This window comes from Streptopelia decaocto, assembly GCF_964273445.1.
Source record: "Streptopelia decaocto genome assembly, chromosome: 2".
NCBI lineage: Eukaryota > Metazoa > Chordata > Aves > Columbiformes > Columbidae > Streptopelia > Streptopelia decaocto.
The window spans coordinates 40,002,916-40,030,433 of NC_138655.1; the positions used below are offsets into that span (position 1 = coordinate 40,002,916).

General features: G+C 41.0%; 1 protein-coding gene across 5 annotated transcripts in view; it reads right to left on the reverse strand.

Moving 5' to 3' along the window:
• Positions 1-22,050: 22,050 nt before the first annotated feature.
• The window catches only part of FAM110B (family with sequence similarity 110 member B), a 111,831-nt gene continuing 106,363 nt past the window's right edge, over positions 22,051-27,518 (reverse strand). For all 5 annotated transcript variants that reach the window (XM_082045574.1, XM_082045570.1, XM_082045573.1 and 2 more), the window contains one exon: positions 22,051-24,942. In XM_082045574.1, coding sequence (XP_081901700.1) covers positions 23,528-24,640 — 1,113 coding nt within the window. In that variant the 5' untranslated portion in view covers positions 24,641-24,942 and the 3' untranslated portion in view covers positions 22,051-23,527. The remainder of the gene's footprint in view (positions 24,943-27,518) is intronic.

Below are 27,518 nucleotides of genomic sequence, written 5' to 3' on the forward strand. Positions count from 1 at the left end.
ACACTGAAAAGTACTCTTATTGATAATCAGCCAGATTTTGCTTAATTAAATATCTGGAAAATTACATCTTGTAGAAGCTTGTGCTACAAAATGCAGATCTTTTTCAAAGTTGCTTGACCATCATTCTCGCCCAATGCCTCTGCACACCTCTGACTAGAATTATTCCTTGCTGGAAAGCTGCCTGTGGGATGTAGCATAATAAGAGACATATCTGGCTACAATGAGTCCTTTCCTGAGTGACTTCCACCCCAGAGTTACTCTAAAAATCCTTACAGGATCAGTCTGCAGTTATCCAGAAAGACAGACAGCTGCACACATTTTCAAAGGAACAGTCATGTATCTCTTATCATGATATTAGTGAAAGCAAGCAGATTACAAAACCTCTCTTAATCTTGCACAAGCTATTATGGCGAATGGCCATATAAATGTATTCCAGATAACCGTGTTCATTCAACCCTTCAGCCCCATCACTTTTCTTTTTAGCTGGTGGAACAATTACATTTACAATGTTCATGATGGAAATACCTGATGAAGCCTTTGGATTAGAAATTAGGTGGTTTTGCCAAGTTGTCTGGTCTGTATTCATTGCTCTAAAAAATGACTTCATTCTTTCTAGATAATCCTGAAAGTATAATTAGTACACTATACTGTATAAGCAGGTTCATCAGTTGTAAAACAAAATATTGACATTATCCATTTTATCAACATCAGTTTTTACTTCTCACTTGCATGCACAGCTTTTAATAAACAGTGGCATCAGCAACCACTCTAAGAAGGTTTGTTCACAGAAACACATGACTGAAGCCAAATATTTGCCCATTTCCAAAAGATTTCCTTATTTACCTTTTTGTTAAACTGTGTTAATGTGATTTTCATTAGTCCCTCTTGAAGGGCTAATCAGCACAATTTACCTGTACACGCACCACACTGAGGGACATATCAGTAGGTTATTGACATAGAAGAGTCTGGGGAGAGAGGTTCCTGCTCATCCAGGCTGTCAGCAGAGCAGGGAGCTGTGGGCATTGGGTCTTGGAGCCATCTATAGAAAGCGGGAAGACTGACAATTATAAAGATTGCTAGCCTTAATGAGAGGAGTGGGACTCTTGGCTTCCACTGGCTTTCCCTGGGAAAGCAGCTCACAGACACTTGTGTATTTATTGTTTCCTCTCTTGATTTGGCCATAAAACAGGATACCAGATAGACAGACAGATAGAGGAACATATACTTTGTCTGGCAGCCTTTTACTTTGCAAGCCATGTATTAGTTTAAGGTAGCCACTATTAAATTTCAAGTCAAAATTCAATCATGAATGGTAAGAATGACAATAATTGACCTTTTAAAATGTTATCTTCTGCAGAGGCTTTTTTTCTTTTTTTGGGGAAAAGTATTCTGTAATGCCTTTAAGACATCCAGAGGCAGACAACAAGAAAGCCAGGGGAAGGCTTTCCTCCTGAGCTGACTGACAGTCCTACTTCAACCTTCCAGTGTGACACCTTTTCTTCTGATCTCAGAGAGAAACACCATGGTCCACCTCCTTTGAAAACCCCAGTGCAACATCTACCCAATGAATATCTCTAAGAAATTATACAGATGTGGATGGGACTCTGTAAGCACTGATCCACTACCATAGTCTCTCACAAGTGAAACATGGTTCTCCATGTTTCAAATGTAAAGCACAGAGATGATAAATGGCTTTATACACATTAAAAAAAAAAAAAAGTCTGACACACATGTAGACTTTGAACCCAAATTGATGATGTCCCAGATGAAAGCATCTCCCTGGGCCAACACACCGGCTGAGTGACAGAATGCCCGAGAGTTGCATCCTGCACCTGCCACTGGGCAATGTGCCTTTAAGTACAGTACAGTAGCCGAGGCTCCTGACGGGGATGGCAAGAATTGGTTCAGCAAGTAAAAATAATTCTCTCCTGGAGCTCAGAACAGCTGGAGTAATACCTATTATTTGCTACACTGGAGTTGTTCAAGAGTAAAGGGCCCAGAGGCCAAACCCATTAAAAACTTGGAAAAAAGGACAACAAAGACCAGCGAAGTGACATTTACATTCATACTAAATATCATCAAGGAGTCTTAAGTTGTCGGGGTTTACGCAAGCTGAAGAAACTGCAGATCTTGCTCCTCCTCTCCCTTAGCAGAAGCACAATTTAAAATATAATTGAGAGATTAAAAAGACCTCACCTTGCATTTTTTTGTATATCTGTATTAGTTGCTGAGTAACTTAAGCTCCCTCTTAACAAGTATCCTGTTTCTTCCAGCTGATCAGAGGCTTTCTGTGAGCACATTTGACTGGCAGAGCAACGATATTTCTTAAGAACTGAAGCTTTTCACAGCAGGGTGCTGGGTTCTGTGTGAAGCAGGTTCAGAGCTCTGCCATGGCACTTCTGCTTTGAGAGGTTTATCCTGCATAGCCTGGCCTTGTTTTACAGCAAGTTGGTAGGTTTGGTACTCATGCTCAAGGCTGACCTTTTTGGGTTTAAGCTGTGACCCATGACTGTTTCATCTGGCACTGTTGAGGGTCCATGGCCACTTGAGTATAGTTTGTCTGGGAATAAGGCACTGTCTTCTGTGTCTGCCTCTCTCAAATAACCTTTTGGGAAAGAATGGCCCACCTACTCTGAAGTTCTTTGGAAATGCCAGGGGAGCCACAGTGCTGATGCTGCTGTATTTCAGCAGCTGTGCTGTGTGAGCTGCAGTGACCTGAAGGTACCTAGTTCCTAGGGTCAGACGGCAGAGTTTGTCACTGTATTTCTTTCTCTTCTAGCTTTTGTCCTTCCCAAGAGAGCGTAGAAATTTAGTTAGGGCCTGGTTAGGAACAAGAAGCAGGTAAGAGAATTGGAAGAAGACAGAGCTGTGTTGAGCAGAGCTCAGCAGGGGCAGCAGAGCAGAACACCACAGTGTCTCAGTCCATCTCCTACCCTCCTGTCTTCTCAATAGATTTGGGAAACTTCCCTGGAGGAGGTCAGAAAATTTCTGCAGGAGAAAGAAATGAAAATATTTAGAAATTTTGCTTCAGAGAGATGTACTTTCTCTTTCTCTCCCTCTCTTTTCTTAACCGAATCTGTTGCCTAAACATTCCCGTGCTTTTGTCTCCAGTTCTATTCTGCTCGTACTTCAAGGCAGCAATTTTGCTCAAGAGATTTATAGCAATAGAAAATAGAAGACAAAAGTCTCATTGACGATTTCAGACAAGAAAGGAAAAAGTGAACAAGAAGGTAATTAAAGTAAAATCCTGAAAGCACTTCATTTTACAAGGTATAAGAAGTGTCTCTAAATCCCAGTTTAATTTTTCTTGTCATGTTGACTATCCAGCTCCAATGAATAGACAAAATGTTCTAGTGTATCTCCCTTTGTGTACATATTTTAATTCTTTTTCTCGCACTTACATTACAAAAGGTTGAGAAGCTGGAAGCGGTTTTGTGCACAAAAGAAGGGTATTTTTTCTGCAGTCTGATGCTTATTAGATTTTAAACCTGTTTGAAATAACGACATACAATATATTTTAATTAAATATAAAACATTAATTGAGTATTATTAACAAAGCAAACCACGAATAGTTTGTAAATTTTATATTCCCTTTTACAGAAATTTCCATACATATGAGAACAGTCTTCTAACCCTTAGTTAAAGACTCCAAAGCCAATCACAAAAGGCATTTTTCAGTTTCAGATATGAGAATCCATTCCTATATGCAGTGTAATATTATATTATTTGAAGTGTAGAATTATTGCATGAAGAGCTTATGCAACAAATCTACCAGTAAAAAACACATTTCTCTCATCACAGATATTTTTCTACACATCAGCTCCATCAGAAAGATGCATATGAGGAGGATCATTAAATTACCAGAATACACAGAATATACACCACTCGATAATCTGAGTCTCAAAAGCCGCACCAGAGACTACTATCTCAAGCACTCTGGCATGATGAAGATTCTTTCTTACAGCATAATTTCCAGCCAGGAGGGAGTAAATTAATTTTTTAAATGTTTCTCAGATTTTACTTCTCAAGAATTACTTGATTCTGTCCCACATGGCACTTTAAAGGTCGGTTGATGAAATGTACTTTGGTGCTGAAGACACGTGTCTCTGGGAGATCTTAATGCACCTAAAGGCTTCGTCAGCTTGGAGAGGCAAGCATTGGCTCAGATAGTTATGGTAGCAGATAATTACCAAGGCGACACAACATTTTTGGCTGCATGCTCTTTTACTACACCCTAGTTGTGTGGAATCTGCTGACTACAGCACATCACTGAGCTACAGGAGGTGCCTGACAGGATCCAGCACCCAGGGGTACAAACTCAGGTACAACCGCTCTTTTCTCTTGCATTTACACTAAGGGCAGCAGATCTCTATGTGCCCCAAAGCAACTGCAATAATCCCCTAAAACTGAGTAACTGTTGGGCTTTTGAAAGGAAAGTTTTGTGAAGGAAAAGTGTTTGCTTCTAGGCTCTGAGGGGAGAGAAAACATACTGTGGCTCCGCTGTACAATGAGGATTTGCCTTGCAGCAGCATCCAAATGCCAGTATTTCTTTCAGCAGCAATGCAAATATTTTCTGCACCTCGTGTCAAGCCAGAGATTGACTGTTAAAGTAGATATTTGTATTAGGACACATGAGAGCACACCCTGCAAATGTATGTAGATATCGTAGCCTCCACCTTGCTCAGAGACCAGCAGCAGCAGTACTCTACTAAGCTGTACCCAGAATTATGTCATTTACTCCCTCCTAAGGAGAGTTTTTACACTTTCCACCCTATCTTAGTGCTAATTCTGCAACATGGATCAGGAACAAAGCTGAAGCTCACCAATCCCTTTGGCTCATTGCTTTCCAGCTCCTCAAGACCAAGACCTACCGTCAGTAAAAGATAAGTTCAGGTTTATGTCTTTAGTTCCCTCTCCTCCTAAGTGCAGGAGAATGTTTGCAGGGGTTTTGTGTAGCAATCCTAAAGCAAACCTCAGTGTTCAACCAAGTTAATCCTCATAACTTCTCTGCGCACACATAATCCAAACAGCCATCTTTCCCAATATTCTACTGTCATCTTTTCTGTTTGCATAACCCCTGTGAGGTTTGCAGGGTGCATCTAGTTCCCTCAGGGAGGTGGCAAAAGCACAGCAAATCAGGCTTTTTGCTCTATAATTTCCCAAAGATCAAAGTTTAGTTATCATTAGAATGTAAATGTCACAATATTATGAAACTGGTGCATCAGGACAGAACATATCTTACTCTTTGAAAGTATTTCTATGTGATGTGACATTTCGGTAACATTTAAGGAAAGCCTTTTTTTTTCTCTTCGATGATCTTTCTCAGCTTTTTTGATGTAGTATAAGTATGCTACTTCCACCTGTAAAATAACATTTAAAATAAAGTATTTTACAAAGTATTTTTCAAACTGGGTCCAACATCCACTTCGTTATTTTATTTAATCTGTTTTGCAAGGCAACAAAAAGAGGGGTTGAGATCATGAATGTTAAGAAAGCATGGATCCTAATCTGTAAGTATTCTCAGATCGCCAATATACTATAGCAAGAATTGTGCTTCTAGAGTGTACAGAAACAGGTGATCCACTTAAGAAAAACAAGAATATAATATCCAATAAAAAAGAAAAACAAGAATATAATATCCAATAAAACGATGTATCTTAACCTTACCCCTCTGAATCCATTATAACTACAGAAATGACAGTCCATAATGTATCTCAGCTTGTCCAAGGAGACAAACAGCCAGTCATCCTGAAACAGTACAATTTATTGAGCTTTGCTCCTGAACTCAGCCCTAGATTGCATCAGAAGTTACCATTTTCTAAAGTCACTCTATAAACAAATTGCCACATACTGATACAAAATGTAGTGTCAGAGGAGGGGAGCTCACAATTTGAACTATCATCAAGGAATTTTTACCACAGCTACAATCCCAAGCAAACATTCTCAATGTCAGATTTATTCTTATTTCTCCAAGCCCATCAGGACAACAGAATTCAGCTGAGATGTTTCAGGAGACAACATAAGGTAGTTTTCACTAATGAAAATGTGGTTTAGTAAGAATTCTTTTGCAGAAATTGCCAGAGCAGAAATGGAGAAGTTTTGAAGTTATCTTCACTAGTCTGCTTTCCTCATGTTGGTATAATACACTGAGTGTTTCAAACTCTCTGCTAACTAAAATCCCATCTGAAGTACAGAATGAGGCACATGTGCAAATGTCGGTTGTCTTCAAAGTCCCACATGAAGGAAAAAGCTTAAGGAAATGAAATGGGACTATTGTAAACAGCCAAAAAGACAAAAAAACAACCAACCAACCAAAAACAAACAAACAAACAAAAAACACCCCAAAACAAACAAACAAACAAACAAAAACCCACAACCAAATCCAAACCCCAAAAAAGCAAAAACAAAGCAGAGTATTCTGAAAAATGTCACAGACTATAAAGAGATGGAGGTGAGGGGAAAGAAAACTACTCTTTATATTTATTCTTTCTCCTTTTGAAAGAAAGAGCACTATTTTTGTGAGATGCTTGAATCCTGACCTGCATAGACCATGTCCAGTGTGAGACGTAACACGTTATCATCTCAGGTTTGTCTGTTTCTTCTCCAATAAGTCAATTAAACCAACAAGACCAAGGTTTCCAAAGATGTCTTACATAAAGCACTGATGGCAGGATCCATGTAGTGATTATATCAGGTGACGCTGGTACATTTGACTTAAACTCAGTAGCCTAGAAACATTCATCTCCACAGCATCCCAGTTTAATAAATGATTAGTGGAGCTACTGAGGTCAGCCTGAGGTTAAGCATTGATTCGGGGCCCCAAAGAGGTTGGGCAGCCAGTGCTGGGCAGAGGATGGGCTGTCGATCAGCATCCCACCTGCCAGCCCCTTCATGGTGTCATGGGTGAGCCCCCAAAGCACAACTACCTACCTCTCATTTCGGATGGCCTTCATGTGTCCAGGGAGAGGCAGGAGCAGCTCCCACTGCTTCCTAGCATCCCCAGACAGACACGACCCTCTGACCCTCTGAGCAAAAAATTCCCACATCAGTAAGATTCACTAAATCCTTGCATGCTCACCAATTCCTCTTTTTCCAAGAAAGCAGAATCATTCTTGGAATTGAACACTATTCTGAATAACTTTGAAATTCATTCAATTTACGTTGATCATTTTAAGCTAGGGCACTTCTCCAGCCATAATGAATATGAAGGTAACAATGGAGCTGGTCAGTGCAAGAAACAGGTTTAGGTGGCAAAACCAGTCTTTTTCTATAACCATTAAAAAACATCTGTATTTTAAATGTTACTTTTTTGAAGATGGAAATTCACAAGATTCTTGAATCTTGACCTGGAGGTTTTGGTGAGGATATCCCTGCAGGGTCCTGATTCAGGACAAAACCCCTGAAGAGCAACAGCCTTTCTATTTAACATTACCACTTAGAGACTCCATCAATATTCTGTAGCTGTGAAAACAAAGCATCTGGAAGCTGGTAAAAATTAGCAGGGAATGAGGTACTAACTATGGGTCATCATCTTCACACATAGTGTCTGGCACTGCTTGCACAACAGTATAGTTATAGACATGTTAGTCTGGGCAGGCAGGCGAGACCAGGTTTGTAGAGATTGGTAGTAACTTTTATTAGATCAACCTCAACATTTTATCATCTTGTCAGACATCATATGGGGATAGTATGTTTTCAGGTTTTCTCCTGTCATGCCAACTGATCTAGGACCTACGTGCTAGAGAGAAGGTAAATAACATAATAAGTGTTATGATGTTGCAGAGTCTAAGGACAGTTGAGACGGACAACCTAGGGCATGGACATAACTCACACAGCCTGCTATAAAAATCAACAAGATTAGCAACAAAAGGCAATGAGCTGGCTATAAGATTATTGAAAATTTAAAATTGACAGGGAAATCCCAGCTCCACTGAAATGAGTAGCAGAACTCCATTGACTTCAGAAAGATCAATACGTTCCTTGGGTTGAGTAGAAGGCACCTCACTGAACTCAGGCTGGTCAAACTGTATTTGAAAGACCCTGCATTACATTATATTTACTACCACTTAGAAAGAGGCAAGATATTGCTCTGTAGTGCAGGCTCCCTATAGCAAATGCAACAGGGTGTGAATTAGAGGGTCACCTCTGTTACTGGCCATTAAACCGAAATGTATTACAGAGCGGTTCTTGTAAGAAAGAAAGCAAGTCCAGACTATATTTTTTTGCACATTTTGGCTTGGGCATCTTAAGGAATACTTGCAGCCTTAACTAGACAAGGGTTGCTTTTTTTTGTTTTGCTTTGTTTTTTTTGATTCATTATAATGCAGCCAGAGTTATACCCTGTAACAATTCTGATAAGATTTGGAAAGGAAACAAAGATTTAAACGGGGTTTTAACTTGGCTTGCTTTTTTAAATATTGCTTTTTTTTTAATTTGAAAAAAAAATTACAGATTCTGCACACATTTCTGATTTTTTTGCTATGCAGATAAACACTATCAGCCTGCACCATCACATCACTGTTACTGTGCAGCAGGCAACTTAAATAAAGTCTGGTTTTCAGCCTCTGTTACTATAAACCACATTCTGCTTTAACATGACTAAATTGGTATGAAAAGGTAGGAATATTGCCTGTTATTGCAATGCTGTAATACATTGCATATGGAAAATCTAAGTGACAAAGTGTTTGATTAACTGTGATTTATATTGATCAATATAATCATAAAATCACCAGAGTTTGGAACAACTAAATTTGTTTTTAATAAGTGTTGCCTGAAAGACTAGTAATTAGTCATAAACCAGTTACCGAATTAAAGCATAGTAATTTAACAACAAAAGCAGTCACAGCATATTTCATTAGGAAGCCCACTAAGTTCAAACAAAGCTTAATTTAAGTTTATTCAACACTGAAACTGCAGTAGCACCTGTGCCAGGTGAATTTTCAAGTGTTTTCCCACTCTAAACTAACATTCTTGAGGTTTCCAGAGCCGTTTATGTTTTGGCTTAACTGTTGCAAGCATGGTCCCAAAGCTGGTTTGTTGATTTAAGTGGCCGATGTTAACATTATTTCTGTGCTGTGTGAGGGTGAGAAATCCTGCGCTGACCCAGAAGTTGGTAGGTTGTGGTGGGTGAGTCCACAGTTGGAGAACTCTGGAGAGCACATTTGTGGGTTAACAGAGCAAGAGCTTCTCTTGGCAAAGCTGAACGTTGTTAACTGATATACAAGATAGACAGGTAAGAGGGAAAAAAAAAAATATCACTCTTTCGACTCAAAATTCAACAGGAAAAAACTAATATGCAGATGTCAGCCTGTCTGAGAGATGATGGGAGCCTCATCCACGGTAACTGGACACTTGTAAATATATATCAGTATGTTTCATCTACCTTATGCTGAAAATATATATATATATATATATATATGTATTATTTTTTTCCGTAACATATTCCTAATTAACCTTGGAGGAAGTTAAAAATAGGATATTGGGATGCCAAAAAGATAGTGAAGACATAACTGTGTTAACGTTTCCACTACAACACTTTCTGGTGTACTAGAGAAGACCTAACATCTCCTGAAAGCTTGTGCTCTGGGCACCATGACATCAGGGCTCCATTTCTGAGGCAACTGAAGAGAAAAGGGAGCTGTAAGAAGAAAGTATTCCACTTGGTGAATGGAGGCTCAACAACATGTAGCTTTCTTTATGAGATCTCTGAAGACTATGCTAAGGATTACAGATGTGACAGTTTCCACAAATGTACCATGAGGGTTCCCTGCAAAATTTATAAAAAAACTCATTGAAAGAAAAACTTGTAACGGGTTATGAGTAATAGATGGTCAAGTTTAAGGATGGTGATTGCTTAAGAGCTTAGAAGAACTATTTGCCTTTTTTAACAGATAAAAGAATTAACAAAAGCTGAAGGTGGAACAAAAATGACTCCAAGGCAAGCAAAGTGTCTGATGAATGCTGCAGGTTCTAACGCAGCAAGGTGTGTGGGCAGGACAATGTCCAGTGAGGTTCACACTCAACTAATCCAAGACCACACATATCTGAGAGAGGCCACGGGTATCATGAAGTTGGGTACTAACTCAGGTGTATCTAATTCAGGAAAAAGGGGTTCCTGCTAAGGATAGTTCAATGGAAAAATGTACTCAATGCACAGGCTCAGACAAAGAAGAAGTTTTGGCTGATCTGGAACACTATGTCCTGACTGCAGGTGACCCAGTGGCGCTGCTCCCATCACTGCTCTCTAACCTGATTCTGTCACCATGATCTAGGTTGGCCTCACCCCTCCCAGCAATGTGTTGCTGTTTTTCTGTTCTTTGTGGGTTGTTGGATTTTAACGTGGATCACTGTGACTGAAGTCGGTTATGGAGAGATGGCATGTGGTGGTGTGCCGCCAGGCCTGGTGACACTCTGCCTCGTGAATGGCAGGAAGGGGCAAAAAACTATGCTGGGGATGACTTATTTCAGGCATGTCCTGCAAAGCTCAACCATTGCTCCAGCGTGTGCAAAGGCTGCACAAGACAAGAAAATATCATTATTGCTACATCAACAGCCTATGCATGGCTAATGGGACTGAGTCAGTTCTGTTAGGACTCTTTGGAGCAGGTAGGATGAAAAACTGTTCATCTGGGGGCGGTTTGCCCAAGAAAAAGTTAAGGGCAGACACAATCACGGTCTTTGCACCCACACAGAGAGCAAAACTGTGGTAGTGGGCTCTTCAGCCTAGCAAACAAATTTACAGCAGTATCTTGGGGCTGCTGTTTGAAGGTGGACAAATTCAGACTGGAAAGGAGATTACAATTCATCCAAGCAATGGGTTATTAACCACTGAAATAATTTAGTAAACGTTGTTTTGGGTTCTCCATCACTGCCTTTGTTAAATCAAAATAGGATTTCTCAAGTGAAATATGGTCTGTAATTCAAAGAGGAATTAGTTCGTGCCTGGTTATAATTGGTGTTATAGAAAAAGTCAGACAAAACAATTACAGTGATCTCATCTGGCCTAAAAAAATGATGAGCCTATTTAAAAGGAAAAAAAAAATACAAAACCCAAAAACAACATCAGAAAACTCACTCAGGAGGAATTAATTTCTAGAGATTGCATTTCATAATGGCATATCACTTTCCACTAATGTAAATTTGTACCTGGGGTGATAGTGCTACATTCTTCAAAAGCACTGTTTAAGGAGGCAAACTACTTTTTAAAGACAGTACTTATTGTAATTCTTGGGTGAAATCAGAGCCTCGGTGGCAGAAATGACAGGAACTTCACTTCTACAGGGGGTCAGAACTTTATCTGCTTTTTCCTCCTTTCACAGGTGTGTGTCTCATTCTGCAGGATTTTACAGAAGGATACAAGGGATTTTCTGCTCTGCAAGTTGTGGTATTTCTTTTGCAAATGGAAAAAACCCAGTCTGTACTGGCTGAGTGCTTGGCTTTGATCTGATGATATCTCAAAGTCGGGAATCAGCTGAACAGAGAATTATCACTGATACTTTTCAGCTACAGAGGGTTGCAGTTACATCAGTGTGGCATTCTCAGTAATAAAGATTTGGTGGTTTTTATAGCCTATCACTGAGAAGAACTCAAAATCAAATTGAAAGTGCAGAGTAAATGCAAAGAATCACTGCTACCAGCCCAGAAATTTAGCTACAGCTGGAAAGGAATATGATCAGTTTTCAATATAATGAAATAAAACAGATTAAGTGAAAGATACAATGGATCAAGTTTCTAAATCAAAAGAGAGATAACAATCTTCTTTATACCAAGGTTACATCATGCTTACTGTGCAGAAGTGGTCAGAAAAGTATCAGAACCTCAGCAACACAAACCCTGCTGCATTTTGGTACACTGATATTAATATGATATCTCAGTGCACATATTGAATTGTCAAAGACATTTCACTCAGTATTCTAGTATCCCGAAGAAGTTTTCTGTTCAAATCCTAGCCAGGGCTCACTGCCAAGCTGAAAAGCAGCATTTCAATGCTCATCTTCATGTTTCAAGGTGGCACTTTGTTTGAGAAGGCGGGGTCAGTTCAATCCCATCCCTCAGTGGCTGCTAAGATGCAGGGAGCTGTTCTGCAATCCAAAACCTCACCTGTAAAATAAAAAAATCAGTAGTCTCCCTTTATTTAGAGTTTTCAGGTGTTTACATGTGACAAACATGTACATATTTAACAATATATGGTATGAGCATGGATCCATTTTTGTAGTGTGAGCACTCCCACAGAGTCTAAGAAAAGGAGAGCGCAAATAGTTACCTTTCTTGATTATTTTACAGGGTATCTATTCCTACATTTCCATGCATTTCCAGCTTTCGCAGATTTTTCTTGGAAAGAACTGAAAAAAATGAGGGATTGTAACTGCTGTAAATGCCTGCTCGAGTTTATAGCTTAGCCTGAAACCACAGCTGGCAGCTGTGCTGACAAAAGCAACCCTATCTCAGGAAAGAGTCCTCTCCAGAAAAGACTGAGACCTCAAAATCCGATTTCCAAAGCATTTTGAAAGCTCTCACATAATAGAAAACACTGGTGTTTGTGGCGCAGAAGAGCAGGGCTTCAGAGCACACCATTTCCCACCAAGGGGACTTGACCATGCGACAGGTTGATTTTGATTACTGTGAACTCTCCAGGCTCCAAAGATCCACCCACAGGACACTTTCTTCATGCCGGATGCAAACTGGTACATGAGGGAATGGCAGCTGCTTCACTGTTCATCACCGACTGTGATCATATCGTGAAAACACCTTCACGCTGTGCAAAGTGTATGTTTCTACAGACCATGTAAGCAATTTGTCACTAGTCGTTTGTCAATCAAATTCTTTGCTAGAAATAACACGCAAGTGTTTCAACTGAATTATTTGATTTGGAATTCCTCTAACTTGAAGATGGCTTTTTTTTAATTTCCCCTGTTCCACAGGAAATTTTCTCAACGTCAATTCTATCATAGACTTCTGAAAAATAAACAAGTTTCAAAATTAGTTATTTCTTACGGGAAAATGGTCTGTTGGGAACACATTACACATTCCATTTACTAATCAGAATATTCTGATAATTGTTACTGTGCATTGCAAATGCAGGCAACCCGTGTTGCTTCTGCAGTGCTCAGATAGACTGGAACTGCTCCAAACTGCTTCTCCAAAATTTGTTTCTGAAATTTCCCATACGTTAACCGTTCCTTCATCCTGGTCACTAATGCATATTTATCCAATGGACTAACTACATGCATATCAATAGTTTAGTAGAGTTACATGTGCCATAGTATTAATAAATCGTAGTCTGTCTTTCAAAATGTGTAGAAACCATTGCCTAAAGAAATAAATGCTTCAACCCGAGGAAAATCAAAGACACAAAATGTCAAGGAAGAAAGATAAATGGCCTCAGATTACAGTTAAAAAAGCAACAAGAAAACTCAGATTTTAGTGATATGCTTCATGAAACACTTTCATATGGTTGGTTATAAAGTGGAGACCCAGGCTGTTGTCAGAAAAATTTAAAGTATGAGCCAAACTGTCAAACAGCTGCAGCTCTGATTTCTGGTTTCACCACTCAGTATCAGAATGACGACATCTAGGAGAAAGGATCTTCAGCTCCCGAGTAGCTGACATGAAAATATGGGTCTGGGAAAAAATAACAGTGGTGAAACACAGAGGAAACATGGAGGCAAACCACATTGCTCTGCAGAAGTGTACCGTCCTACAGCACAGTGGGAAGGGACGCATGAGGACATGGCCCAGCCAAGGAGCTCCTCAATGTGCCATTTCCCCCCACATCTACTATTAATGAATCACTGTAGAAACGCTGCCTATTTGCAGCTGCAAAAATGTTTGAGGTGCCATGCAGGGCAGAACTGGAAAAGGCGGCAATTTGTTTTCAGCAGAAGCTCAGAGGGAGCCTGGGATTAGCATTTTGTTCAAAGAGGCCAGTAATTCCTTTCCAAAACATTTAAAGGAGGCAACTCCCGCCTCCACTATTGCACATCAGTGCCGTCCCCCCCAAAGGGGGTGGTTTCTGAAGGGAACCAACTGAGGGTAATTTCCTTGACTTCTGGACCTTTCATATCGCTCTCATCTCTGCTGTGTTTCTCTGCTGAGAGTACAAAGACCTCCAGTATTTGTATCTTGGCATTCCCCACTTAGGGAAATGAGAGAAACATTACAAATTAGGCTGTAGGGCTGCATTGTGAGAGAGGCAATAAAAAGCCGACACTGGGGGACACAGCCACGAAGATCTTCAGGGAGCACTGAGCAGTGAAACTGTTCCACATCGCTGTTCTGAAAAGCTCGTTCACTTAAATACGGCGACTAGCTCTGCTCCTGCAGACCGTTCTTCAGGAAGAACTCACTGTCAAACTGCCACAGATAATGTTATTTTCAGATCACATTTCTGCTCCCTCTCCTGTTCTCCTGCAGACCATGTGCTAAAGCAGCAATTGCTCCCCTTGCTGTCCCCCTGCTCCAGACAGGACAGGAGTAGGACACGATAACATGAAGGCCACCGTAAAAAATTACGTTCTCTCTCCTGCTTCCTTGTTTCATGGTTTTATAGACAACCTGTCTATCACTTATTCTTGGATCCTAACAACTTACTTGTATAATAGGTGTTGGGAAAAACACATGAAATAGCATCAGAAAAGCTTCTGTATGCTTTGTTTTTAATAATTTCTTTTTCTGAAGAGCTGCTGCTTCTTTGTAACCCAGCTAACAATCACACGTTATTATCTACGTGACCTGCTATCATCTGGCACAGAGAAAACAGTGAAGGGTGTCAATAGCTGTCAGGAGTCAATATTGAACTATTTCTGTAACTTAAATCAATATTAAAAAATTAAAACAAACCACCACTACTCACAGAGACATTAAGACAGGCTTTCCTGTGTATAAATATGAGGCTATAAATTAATTGCCTAGGCCTGGCTGGTGACATAGCTTTATAGAGTTAGTCCCTCCTTCCAGGGCACAGCCCCACGCCTGGCATGTCAGGCTGTATCCCAACAGAGGCTGATGCAGCTGCAGGACTTCAGTGCTTTTAAGTCACACAGACTCTCTGCTTCAGTCAGCCAGCCGGCTGCTGACTTTTGCCCAGTATTTATGCTGAGTGCTCTGTGCTGTGATTTCAACTACGTGAAATGTAATTTCTTTTTTTTTATTCAGCAAAACACATGGTCAGGAAATCCCCTTCCATACACTTTCAACACATTCTGCAATTTCATGACATTACACATCTGTTCACTCAGCAGCTCCCTGAAAACCCAGTGGTTCCCTGAGCACCAGGTCTGTGGGGCACTTGCATGGGAATAAGCCCACTAGAAAAATCTAATTCCACACCACAACTGCAATTGTGTATTAAATCCCACACATCCCCAGGTTCCAACAGTGCAGGACTGCCCTGCCCATGGTGGCGGATTTGTTAGGACAGGGCCCTGAAGTTGTCCCTTGGCTCCCTCTTCCGTAGCAGAGCTGGGAGCAGGGCAACCACAGGAGAAGCGTATGCCTTGCAATGATGACCTCCAAGGAGCAGGGTCTGCCCTGAACATTTCAGAGCTCATGCCTTGAATAAATAACCTCCTGTAAAGATTTTCGATATCACACTTGACTACTTTGCAGTTTATTACTTATATGAGGTTTGTGGTAGGGAAAGTTTGTTTTAAAGTAGTGCCAGTTGTTCATTGCTTCTGAAACACCCCATTGGTGTGTAGAGATGAGCAAAAGGGGCACCCATGAGGCTTGATACAAATTCTCATGATGGCTCCTTAATTCCCAGTTTTTCCATAAACTGGTCCTTAGCAGTCCAGTACAAATTCAGAGAACTTATTGTAACATGTGTTACCTATGTCTAAACACCCCATGCCAGGCAGGTAGGTCCTGACCTCCTGATACTAGTACAAGTATTTTGTGCTTCACCAAATGTCGTCTTTGCCTCATCTGGCAGACCTGCATCCTGTAGAAAAAGTATTTTTCATTAAGATACATCAGTGCAGAACATTATATGGATCATCTGGGATTAAACACAGCAGAAGTAATTGAAAAATTAGTGATGGCCTAGGTGCAAGAGATGCAGTTGCATGTGTGGGCAGTATCTTCCAGGAGACTTGTCTGGAGGCCCAGACGGTCCTCATCAGGGGCCTGAATGGTGCCTCTGCAGAGGAATACAGCACAGAGACAAGTTTCTTGGCGCAGTGAACAGAAGGAACTGTTGATGGGGAATTTCAACACACCTAGCTAGACCCAGGGTGGTTTCTCCTTCCATGCCACAGGATGAGATGGTGATCTTGCAGTTGCATCCTTCTGTTTAGATCAGGGCTGTGTCCTCTGGCACCCATATCAGGTAGGTATAGGGTCCCTTGGTATAGGGTCTAAAACAGCTTCTTTGGGTGACTAAGTTTACCACACACCATTTTGATAAGATCCACACACATCTCAAAATGTCAGGCTACCGTGGGACATATCTGCAAGCCAGGAAGACAAATAAGATCAGAGAACACGTTGGCTTTTTACCCTCTGAAGCAAGCCAGGCTGATGGCCCAGGCCAATACTGCTGCAGGTACTCCAGCCATGCTGCTGTGGGTCTGAATGAAAGCAAGGAGGGGTCTCTGGACACCTGTGGGAGGTTTCATTGCTCCCAGGGCTCCTACCTGCAGCACCTGGAGGAATTTCCAACTTGTGCTGCTTGGGGAGACAGAAGAATAGGAGAGGAAACAGCAGAAAACTGATGCACAAGTTTTAGAATAGGGAGAAGAAACCTACCCGCAAATAAGGCAAAATACTAAGCCTAACAGTGGGTCAAATCCTGCTCACCTCACTTAAAAACAGTGGTAAAATGACCACTGACTTCAATGGGGCCAAAATTCGGGTATCAGATTTTTACAGCCTTCCCAGATGAAGCACACAGCCATGTTTTGAACTTTCCTCATGCCACTGCAAGGTTTTATCAGGTTCTTTGGCTCTGTTTCACTGTATGGCATTTTTGGGGAAAAAAGCCTCAATGCTGCAATTTCATTAGGAAACAAGAGCAAAAAACAAAACAAAACATTTTGCAATATGATTTCCTGAATTCAATATGGGAGAGTATTCTGATATAAAGATACTATTTTCACTTGGCCTGTAGGAGAGGGTTTGAAAGGCCTTGTTTGTCGAATATGCTGGAAACAAAATCACGAGAAACTGCAAGCATTGAGACAGCTATTTGTTCAGCATCCTTCAACACAAAAGAAAATTCAGCAGATGGACTCAAACCTGTAAGTTCGCAGAAAGCGTTTTCAGATGGGATGAGTCAGTTTTGTGCCAGATACGTGTAAGTCGATATGCTCCAAGATATGCAAAACACAGATAAAGAAAATCGAGCCTTTGCCAAAATCAAATACTATAATTTTCATGCAGTCAGACACACTAACTGAACATGTGCTTTGCAGCCTTACTTACAGGCCAACATTAATAAGACAGACCAAGTTAATTTTCCGCTGCCTTCCATTTAAAATAAAGAACAAAATGACCATCCCTCGAAAAATTAGTAAAATAAAGTTTACATTCAGCTAAGTGGCCTTTTATCTTATTCCTTAAGCCACTCCAGATCAGTCAGTATATTTCTAAATCCTCTGTGCTGAGAGTAGCAAAGCTTTCACAGTTCAGAAGTGCAAGACTGACTTCATAAAAGATTAATATATTCGAAAAAACAGGTCATTTATTAAAAGATCTTTTAAAAGCTCCTGTTCTTAAAAAGCAAAAAACATTGACCCACCTCCTCATCTTGTCTGAAAGTATTTGCATACACAGCTGTTCTACACATTACAACCCTGTTATTTATTCCGCCCTTCCTGATTTTTTAGGATATGAATAGCAGGTATTCACTGAAACGGTGGCATGCTTCACCAAGCGCCTTCTGCTCCCATATGAACACATGGATACTCTTTTCCCACATGCAGAACTGGGGTGTCAAGACTCTCAGCCCAGGATGGCAGCCTGGGGATTGTAGCTTCCAAACCCGCTCTTCTTTTAACCACAGCTGGAAGTCTCCCGCAACGGCCAGGTGAGGACAGATGTTGTCTCTCCTGGATCTTCCTCTTGTTTTACGGTAGTGTTTTTAGGCAGCACTCTTCGGCCTGCAGTTGCAGGCAGTGCAAGTGGTCCGGGTGCCACAGGTGTAGGACACACAGGTACCATGATACCAAATGGCAGAAGACAAAATGGTAACTATTGCTTGGATAGCAGGTCTGTATCACTCTTTTTCACTGCAAATTGTACCACCTTCGCACACCACGGTCCTCAAGCCAGCATTTTGTATAGAGCTACAGAAGTAGCAATGGTATGCACTACTTCTTCCTGAAGAACCACCTCTTGCTGTTTTGTCTTACCTGCTAATAGCATGGCACACTGGAAAATTAAAAAATAATCCATGAAACAGGCTCATCTGCAGCCAGGGACTTACTCTCTTGGAAACGGGCTGCCGTGAATACAGGGGTCGTAAAAGATGGGACAATCTGTGGATACTTTGGGATTCAGGGGGGTTAACATAAATAAGGGATGAAGCTGCTTAAGAAAGGAGGCTGAGGAGAATTTGACAGTCTTGGTCATACATTTCAGAGAAAATGAAAAAGCCAGACAAGACAAGGAATGCACAGAAAGGAGGAATGGAAGCTGGTAAAACTCAGAAAAGGCAAGACACCAAGAAAGTGGAGAAGACTTGCAGTGCCAAAAGCAGGAAACAATAATAGCACAGATACTAGCACTCTCTTACTCTTGTCATAAGACCATCACGAAGATTACTTCAAATTTAGAAGAATGACATTTAAGAGACTACAGTTTTTGTTACATAAATGATTGTTTTTCATGAAAACTTTTTTTTAAAAAAAGCCACCACTTATTATTACTGAATTTTGATGGGCAAATTCTTAAGTGATCAAATACAAACTGTGCTTGAAGGCTGCTCATACCTACCAGGGCAAGACAGATGGCGTGGTGTAGGTGTCTCCACTTCAGATTGCACCACACCCCAAATGGACGACATCCTGAGTATTTTAACAGCAATGTACTAACTGTAACAAGTGCCAGGACAAAGCTCTTGATCATCACTTGGGCTTCCAGGGAGAAAAATAAAAGTTGTTTATGGGTTAATACTTCTGACCAAAACTTGCTTATTTAGAGGTTCACCTAACAGATGCCATCATCAGGAGATAAAAGTCTTTACACTGAACAGACAATTTTAATGGCCTTTCCTATTAAGCTAGGGTGATACATTTCCAAGGGCAGATTATTGGAACCTTTCTGCTGACAGCAAGGAATGTCAGATGAATTCAAAGTATCAGTGAACATCTAAGCCTTGGTAACAAAGATTTTAATATAGGGTTAAGTTAGAATTCAGGACAAAACACCTTGACCAATTTATTCTCTTGTACAGCACAATGGGACCTTACACTATATCCGCATTTATATTCATTGCCAAAATATGCAATGGACCCTTACTGTTCATGGGAACAAAGCTCCAGATGCTCTTACATTCTAAGCCTAACGTGCTCAGCTACTAGTGTAGCACCATTAATCAGACAAAACCTGAGTTTTATAGCCATGGAAAACTGGCACTTCCCAGATTTATTGGTTTGACTAATCTGCTGAATAAAGTTTTTAATGAACAAGTGAGCTCTGAATATAATGTACTAAACATTACCATCCCGTAATCAATAGGTATCAAGAAGACTGTTTTAAAGGTTTAGCTCCTTTCCTGTTTCCCCACAGACTGAAATGATTCAGCTCTGTACTGCAGAGCTCCATTAAGCACTTTGTTTTTCACTGAATGACTGGAATCATATGTGTATGGCCTCCGTGGATGGATAAACTGCTGTAAAAAGAGATAAGTCAGCAATACCGATTGGCTCTGTTGTCTGAGCACGTCTTTTGATTTTTGAATTTCTGCCAAAAGCATCATAATTCTGTGTTTACCCTTCAAAAGCCCTTGGTCACTCGCTGCAGATGCTCACAGTGCAGCGCTCTCCCTGCAGAAAGAGAACTTCTAAAAAAGAACATTTCAGTACTTGGAATTGTTCAATGTAAATTTGTGGCACAGATCCTGTAGCTTTCCTCTTCCACGACATTGTTACTATATAATATGAAGTGATTAAAACACTAGTTTTACTTTGCTGCCCAGCTCTTTTGCTCAGAGAAATGGTTTATCCCTGTGTAAAGCTGTACATACATTTCAATGTGTACCTTGTCACATAATTTTCATCTTCCTTCCCCTCCCTGGCAAATCAGAATAACAGAACCACTGTAAACTTCTGTGACGGTTCGTTTTGTGTGAGTTCACACTGACTACTGTGTTTTCCTTCACTTCTGGGGCCAGGACCGGCAGCGCTGGGCTCCGTACTGGCTTTCACAGGGTGCCACAGACTTACATCTCCCTCCAGAGCTGTTGTTTCACCATGGACGCTTGCTGCGTGCTTTGCCCCTGAGAAAATGGCTGTGGGAGGCAGCAGGAACAAGACCAGAACAGGTCCCTGATGGGGGACTGGTCTGAGTTGGTTACAACTCTCTGCAAATTCAGCGTTCGGCACTCAGGAATCTCTTACAGCAGAGATGAACGATGGACCCTCTCAACGGGTCTGCAAAGGCAAAATGGTCATTCCCATTTGAAAACAAATCTGACAGTGACAATGTGGCTTTTATGCAAACATACAGACTATAGCAAGACTATAAATAACTAAACGAATCATATCTGCATAAACCGTAATAAAGTGACAAATGAAGGCAATTGTTATCTGCTTGTTCAAAGCCTTGTGGACATATTGTGATTTCTATTACTGCAACCTCACCAGAGCTGCAAGTTCAGTTGATTGTGAAGGTCCGGGTCCTGCAAAATCATATTCTCATGCACATTGTGAGCAGCAGGGACAGCGGAGTCAGAGCTTGTGCCGTGTCAAAGGTGCTGCCTAAGACCTCGGTGAGGAAATGCTCTCTCACAGATAGCTCGCCAGCCTAAACCCCTTGTGGCACTGAAAGGAAATGAATTTGATTTCTCAAGAGCCTCTGGCTTCCTAACAAACCTTGGGAAACAAATTCAGAATACTAGCATATGCTCTAATCCATTTTCTAGTCATAAAGGCTTCTTTATTACTGTTTTTGGCTGACAACAGTTGAGATAGCATGTTTATCACCATTTTTAAAACATTTGAGAGAGAACAATGTGAGTGCATTTTTATTTCGGTTTTAACTTCTTTATTTCATTGCTGTACAGCTGCATTACACTTGGCTTTAATCCCTTAAGCATTATTTTCCTTGGCAAAATAGTCACTGAACTGAGTAGAACTTACTATTGGAAAAATATGCTTGAAAAACCAGCATGATGTCAATGCCAACTGAAACCCATGGAGCTTAAAATGTCACAAATGTGCCTGTAGCTGAAATACATAGCTCCTCATTTTTTTGACCGAACTAGGAATGCTGTAGTCTTAGGTTGTGAAGCCAACTGTAAAAACCAAAGAGTAGATTTCCTGAAACTGAATGTGTGCCTTTTCTTTCCCCCCATGAACAATAATTTGGAAAACAATTGTATAAAACTTGATGTAGGATAAATCCATAGGCAACAAACGACTGCATGGCTTCGCTTCTAGTCTCGTCTGCATTAAATCTGGCTACCGGTAAGAAGTTGGGCTACAAGCTTCTTAGAGAAAAGATAGAACCCGACTCTGTAAAAAATCTTTAATATTCAAATATATAAATAAGCACTACTGAAGAATAATTCAGAAGACTGCAGTGATTCATTATGAACAGATGCTATAAATGGGGACAGTAACATTGCTAGGTAAGGAAGAAGCAAGCTATTTTAGGAGTCTTGAAAATCTCTTCTAGTTCTTCAGACAGATCATGCTGCTATAGTTACTTTATAAAAAATTATATTCTGAAAAGCACTTTAGTAAAAGAAACCTTTTTACTGGAACTATTATTTAACCAAGACCTTCTACAGCACTAAAACACACTGCAATTGAGTTCCCAATATAGTTTTTAGAATGGGAGGAGTTAAAAAAATAATAATAATTAAAAAAAAGAACAAAAAACCTACCATACCTGCACCAGGAGCTATTTATTAGCATAACACTCTTCCTTTTAAAGATTTCATAACAACTGAAGTATATACAAAGTCTTACAGCATTTACACAATAAAAAAGTTTCCTATTAGCTGATGAAGTATAAGGTAGTGCTGCAATTTACTTCAAAGCATGTATACAAAATCATGAAGCAGACCACTGTACTTTCAACTTTTCTGTTATCACGCCACTGCTGTCAGTTGAAATGACAATTAATTAAATCACTGGGAAGACACAGATTGTCAAAAGATTTGTAACAGGTTGACCTGCAGCACTAACCATCATAAGGAGGGGTGGGGGGAAACTAAAAGAAAAAGAAAAGCTACATACTGTCACGTTTATACAGTTTCCTAGAGCTGTATGTAACAAACTTTCACAGCCTTAGATATAACATATGCAAGACAACATAATCACAATTTTTCAGATATAGTTCAGCTACTGAGTGTATTTACTTCTGAATAGGAGGCATTATATTGATATGGCTGTGTGTTTCCATTTTTGTTCATTAAATGTTCAAATAGGTCTGCAAAAAACTTAAAAGACAGCATGGAGTTTGTAGTCATGACATGTTTGACTAATAAAGGCATTCAATATCAGCTATAGGATCTAATCATTCCTGTCAAAAGTTTAAGACCAGGAACCTTTGAATAAAAACAAACCCCACAAAATCCCGCACCTACGCCACTTTCATCTGTTGACTCCAACCTTCTTCAAACTTTTTCAACAGGGATAATACAAAAATCATTAAAACGCCTACACAAACCCAAATGCAAGACTCAGTTTATAAGAGGTCAAGCAGATTCACTAGACTACTTCTGCTGTAAAACTGAGGGAGCTTACCTAGAAAAAAGAAACCTTTACTGAACAGTCCCTTACTGCAAGTAAGGATATATAGTTTAACAACAATATATAATTTAAGAACGTAGCATTCTTTGCCTTTTGGAAACAATTTTACATGTGCCAATAATGCACTTTCTACAAGATATAAGGCTGATTTGCCTATCATCACATGCCTAAACCTCTTATTTTGGCCAAGTTTGCTTTTCTTCCCCCCCTAAAGGATTCTGTTTCAGCTAGCAATGTCAGTTGACAACATCTATATTAAGACAAAAAGTGACATATAAAATCCACAAGGAACCACATAAATACCAAAGAAGTCATAAAACCTTTCCATGTAAACACTTTGATTATACTGAAGCCCTAATTAGATTCTTGTCTTAAACTTTTGGCAGATAATGTGTATGCTCAGCCAGGCTCTGTAGTTGGTTATTGTTCAAGTGGAAGCCAGGTCAGCTCACATGTTGACAGGCATGCAACTTGGAAACATTGCACAACAAGCAACACAAAGAGATTTGAGAAGTGTACAAGACTTCAAGTAGACTTCACAACCCTTCACAACTGAATATTCACAGACAAAGATACAGTCCTTGCTTTTTCTGCGGTGGATTTTTCTCTCACACATGGGACACTTTCTGTGACTCTCTAGCTTGCTTGATGCTATATAACCACTTGATGATTCTGGCATTCCTTTCAATGGCAGAAATGCCGTATGGCACGCGGTCATTGGCACTGTCATCATTTCTAAGGTCACTGTTGCTGTCCTGAGACTGTTCACAGTCTGAGCTAATCATGCTTGCACTGCGAAAGTTGAGGGATATAATATCAGAGTTAGCCCTTGCAAAGTTTTCCATGCCAAGGTTTTCAAGCTCTTCAGGATCAAGTCCGCAGTAGTTAAAGAATCGTTCAACATCTGCGTCGACACGAAAGTATCTGTCGCTTAAGTCTGATTTTGATCGCTGGAGGGAGGGTCTTCTACTAACTCCACATCCAGACTCGACTGCCTCAATCTCTGGGGATTTCAGGGTGGCGATGGCAGCAATTTTGGGCTTTGGAGGCAGAGGTGGGGCTGAACTACTGCAGGGTATTGCTTTTAAGGGCTTTGCACTAGTTACTTTCCTAATGTCTGAGGAGCTGTGAGAGACGTGCAAGAAAGTCTCTGCTGACTGATCCAAGAGCCTTCTGCTGACGTTGGAGCTGCTCTCCTGTGGGCTGCTACGGCCCTGCGTGGGGTAAACCTTCAAAGATTCGGCAAACGAGTGTCGGTTCAGCTCTGTCGAATCAGCTCTGTGGGGCGGCCAGTTTCGGGGACCGTGCTTATGCCCTGAACCCGAGCTGGAGCCTTCAGAGCTGTTGATGATGTTCTTCAAAATCTCGAGTTTCAGGTTTTCTCTCTGGACACCGCTCTCGGTCTTGGCGTTGTTGCTGAAGACCTTCAAGGTGGGGCTCCCCAGCGCTCGTTTGGCCGCAGGACAGACCGGTGGCTTTGCCAGCACTGCCGGCTTCACAGGCTCCTGCTTGGCATTGATGACCTCCTGGCTTTTGACATATTTCGCCTTGTCGGCTTCCAGCCTCTCCACCGCGCTCAGTCTTTTGGGATTCGGCTCCGCCTGCCTGCGAAAATAGTCGGGTCCTTTGTTCAGGATGCGGAGAGGGACAGCGGACGTGAAAGTGACGGCAGGGCTGACAGGCTTCACCATGCTACCTGTCGGTAGTGTTTCTGTAGGCATGTTTGGTGGTCTTTCCCCCGCAGCCGTTTTGGATTCTTCTCTGGGATCTCCTAAATGCACGGTGCAGAAACATGTACATTAAGCACAATGAATAGCCGATGAATCCTGGGATCTGAGCGTTAGCAGCAGCGCCTCATCTCACAGCTCATTAAATAACGCCGCGTTTCTCTTTCAAAGGCAGCCTTTGTAGGGCAAGGCCACCCGACACAAGTCCGGATTAGTCTGCTCCGCCGACTCCTTTCTTCTCGCTGAGAGATGCGGGAGTCTCGCCGTTCCCTTTGTGCTCCGCTACCGGCAGCGATCTGAAACGCAGAGAATAACCAACCACACGTTAGCGAGAGCTCCTGACATCAGAGCGATAGCAACAGCCGCCTCCCGGCCCTCCTCTCCCACCACCGGGCCCAGGGACGCAGCCGCCAGAGCTGCCGGTGCGGGGGAGGTGGCACTTGGGGCACCTGTGTCCCCCCTGTTTTGCTCTGCACATCTGGGCATCTTACGAGAAACGTGTTGCTTGTTGCTTACAGTCTAAGTTTGCATTTAACATAATTACACTGGAAAGGAGAAAAAAAAAAATATCAAACCCCACCATGATACAGCCGGAGGAAGAAAAGGGAGCAAAACGGAACAAAATGTGTCAATTCATAGGATTAGATCTATCCATCTCCTGAAGATCAATGAAAGAGCACTTTCAAGCTAATATCTTTGGCTTTAATTAGTTGATTTGCGTACATATTTTATCTCTAAACCCCAAATCTTTTTCTCTTTATAGGCAACACACTCTGTAAATCTAAGAAATTAAGTGTATTTTCCTTTATTCTTAAATGCTCCAGAAAACTCTCTGGTCTAAAAAGAAGAGAACAAACAGAGACATGTAGTGTTTTAAGTGCAATGTACATATTTCATCATTAATCTAATACAAAATCAACAATTAAAAATTAGGGGATCTTGCAAAAGCCACTGATTCCAGTTTAAAGCCTGTTTGAACACTAGTCCCCAAAGCACAGGTGCTCCAGCATTAAAATAAGGATTTCCATGGTCTCGTGATAACCTTACCGGCTTAACAGAACAACAAAAAAAGGCTCTGTATTTTGACGAAAGATTTTGGGAGCACACAAGAACATTCCGACTGGGTTTGAAAGAAAATAACTTGTCTTCACATTTGGATACAATAATGCAAGTTTTCTACCAAGCACTAAGTGCAGATGAAGTTTACCTTCATGTAAATTATTTTAAGATCCTATTGATTCAGATTGCCACAACAGGCTAAAATCCAACACCATGGATGATGTTACAAGTGCTGTAACAATTTTTCCCACACATGGAACTGAAGGGCACTTATCACAGAATCTACTTTTCAAGCACTGATTTAGCTAATGGGTCCAATTTGTTTTATTACTGCCCCATTAATCTATGCTGTCCTTTTTAATATCCTATTTCTGTTATCGTTGTGCTCTTCAGGGAAGGAAAGAAAAGCAGCTGCTACTTCTTCACCCATCCTAAGGAATGCCGAGCAGCATCCTTCCCAGGGATGATGAGCTTTCGTGTGCGCTGCCACGCTGTGCGTGCTCATCCATCGATACCCAACTTACTGATACAGGTCACACCATCAAGATATTGTTTGGACCAAAAAAACCCCACAAACCTCTTTAAATTCCAGCTACAGGTACATTAACAGTAAAAAGAAAATGACCTCAAGTACTGATTCCCAGAAATACATGATATTTACATTGAATATTCCCTCTAAATCATTCAAGGTCAAAGCAAGCAAATAAAATATATCCATGCTATAATAAGATTATAGGAAAAAGCTGAGCTTTCTCCTGAAGGCTCACTGTCACAAGCATTCTTCAAATATAAACTAACATATTTAGGAGGGTGATAAACCAGACATGCATTCAGTGCAATTGAAAGGGTAGTGAAATGTTAATTAAGCTTCCCTTTCAATGTTGTTTTATAAATCCTAGCGCTAACTCCTCAGCAGTTTGACTTCCTGAATTTTAACTAAGTCTTTCTGAACGAGAAAAAGCTCACTTTCCTCATTTGAATCAACATATTTATTGGTACTGTTTTGAAATTAAGTATCACATTTCCAAATGTGCTGAAGGCAATTCCATCACGTATCTGCACACACACATTTCTCTTCCGTACACACAAATCAAATCTTTCTACATCATCAGCTCAGAGCCTGATGGCTAAGTGCTTGTAAAAATACTCCCTTGGTGTGTATATTTGACACTTGTGTGCAGAAATCAAACCTATGTGAGAGCAGGGGTCATGTCAGGAGGAAGAAAAAACCCCAACCAACCAAAACCTCAATTCTTTGTACTAAACATTGTCAACCAACTGAGCTAACACCAATGGAATAAGCGAGACCACAACTTTCCATTTCCTTCTGGGCTCTTGTCACTAAAGGCCACCACAGTCCTGCCCTAGAGGACAGCTGCCAACTCCATTCTCCTCCCAGCAAGCAGCTCCACAGAACAGCACAGATCAGGGCTGTGGGAACCAAGGCACGGGACTCGAGGCTGTTTTTGGAAGTCTTTCCCAGCACTTACCAACTTCCTCACTCATGACTGCCCTGGTCAATGCCAACAAGCATTGCATAGGAGGCTGAGCATCCACGTTGGCTTCAACACAACACTCAAAAGGAAAATAAGAAGGAAAAAAAATTCACTGTCGATGCGTGTTCACCCAAGAGAACAAGGCTGCTTGTTTGCAAGCACCTGTGAGGCCCAAGTGCCCTGAAGTCAAGGGAAATATGCTGTGGCTGGCAATGAGATTGAAGCATGCCTAGAAAGCAAAGCAAAGACCTGTTGAGGAACCAGGCAGATATGTCCTGAGCCAGGGTAGACACAGAGAGCTGGGGGAGTAACAGCCA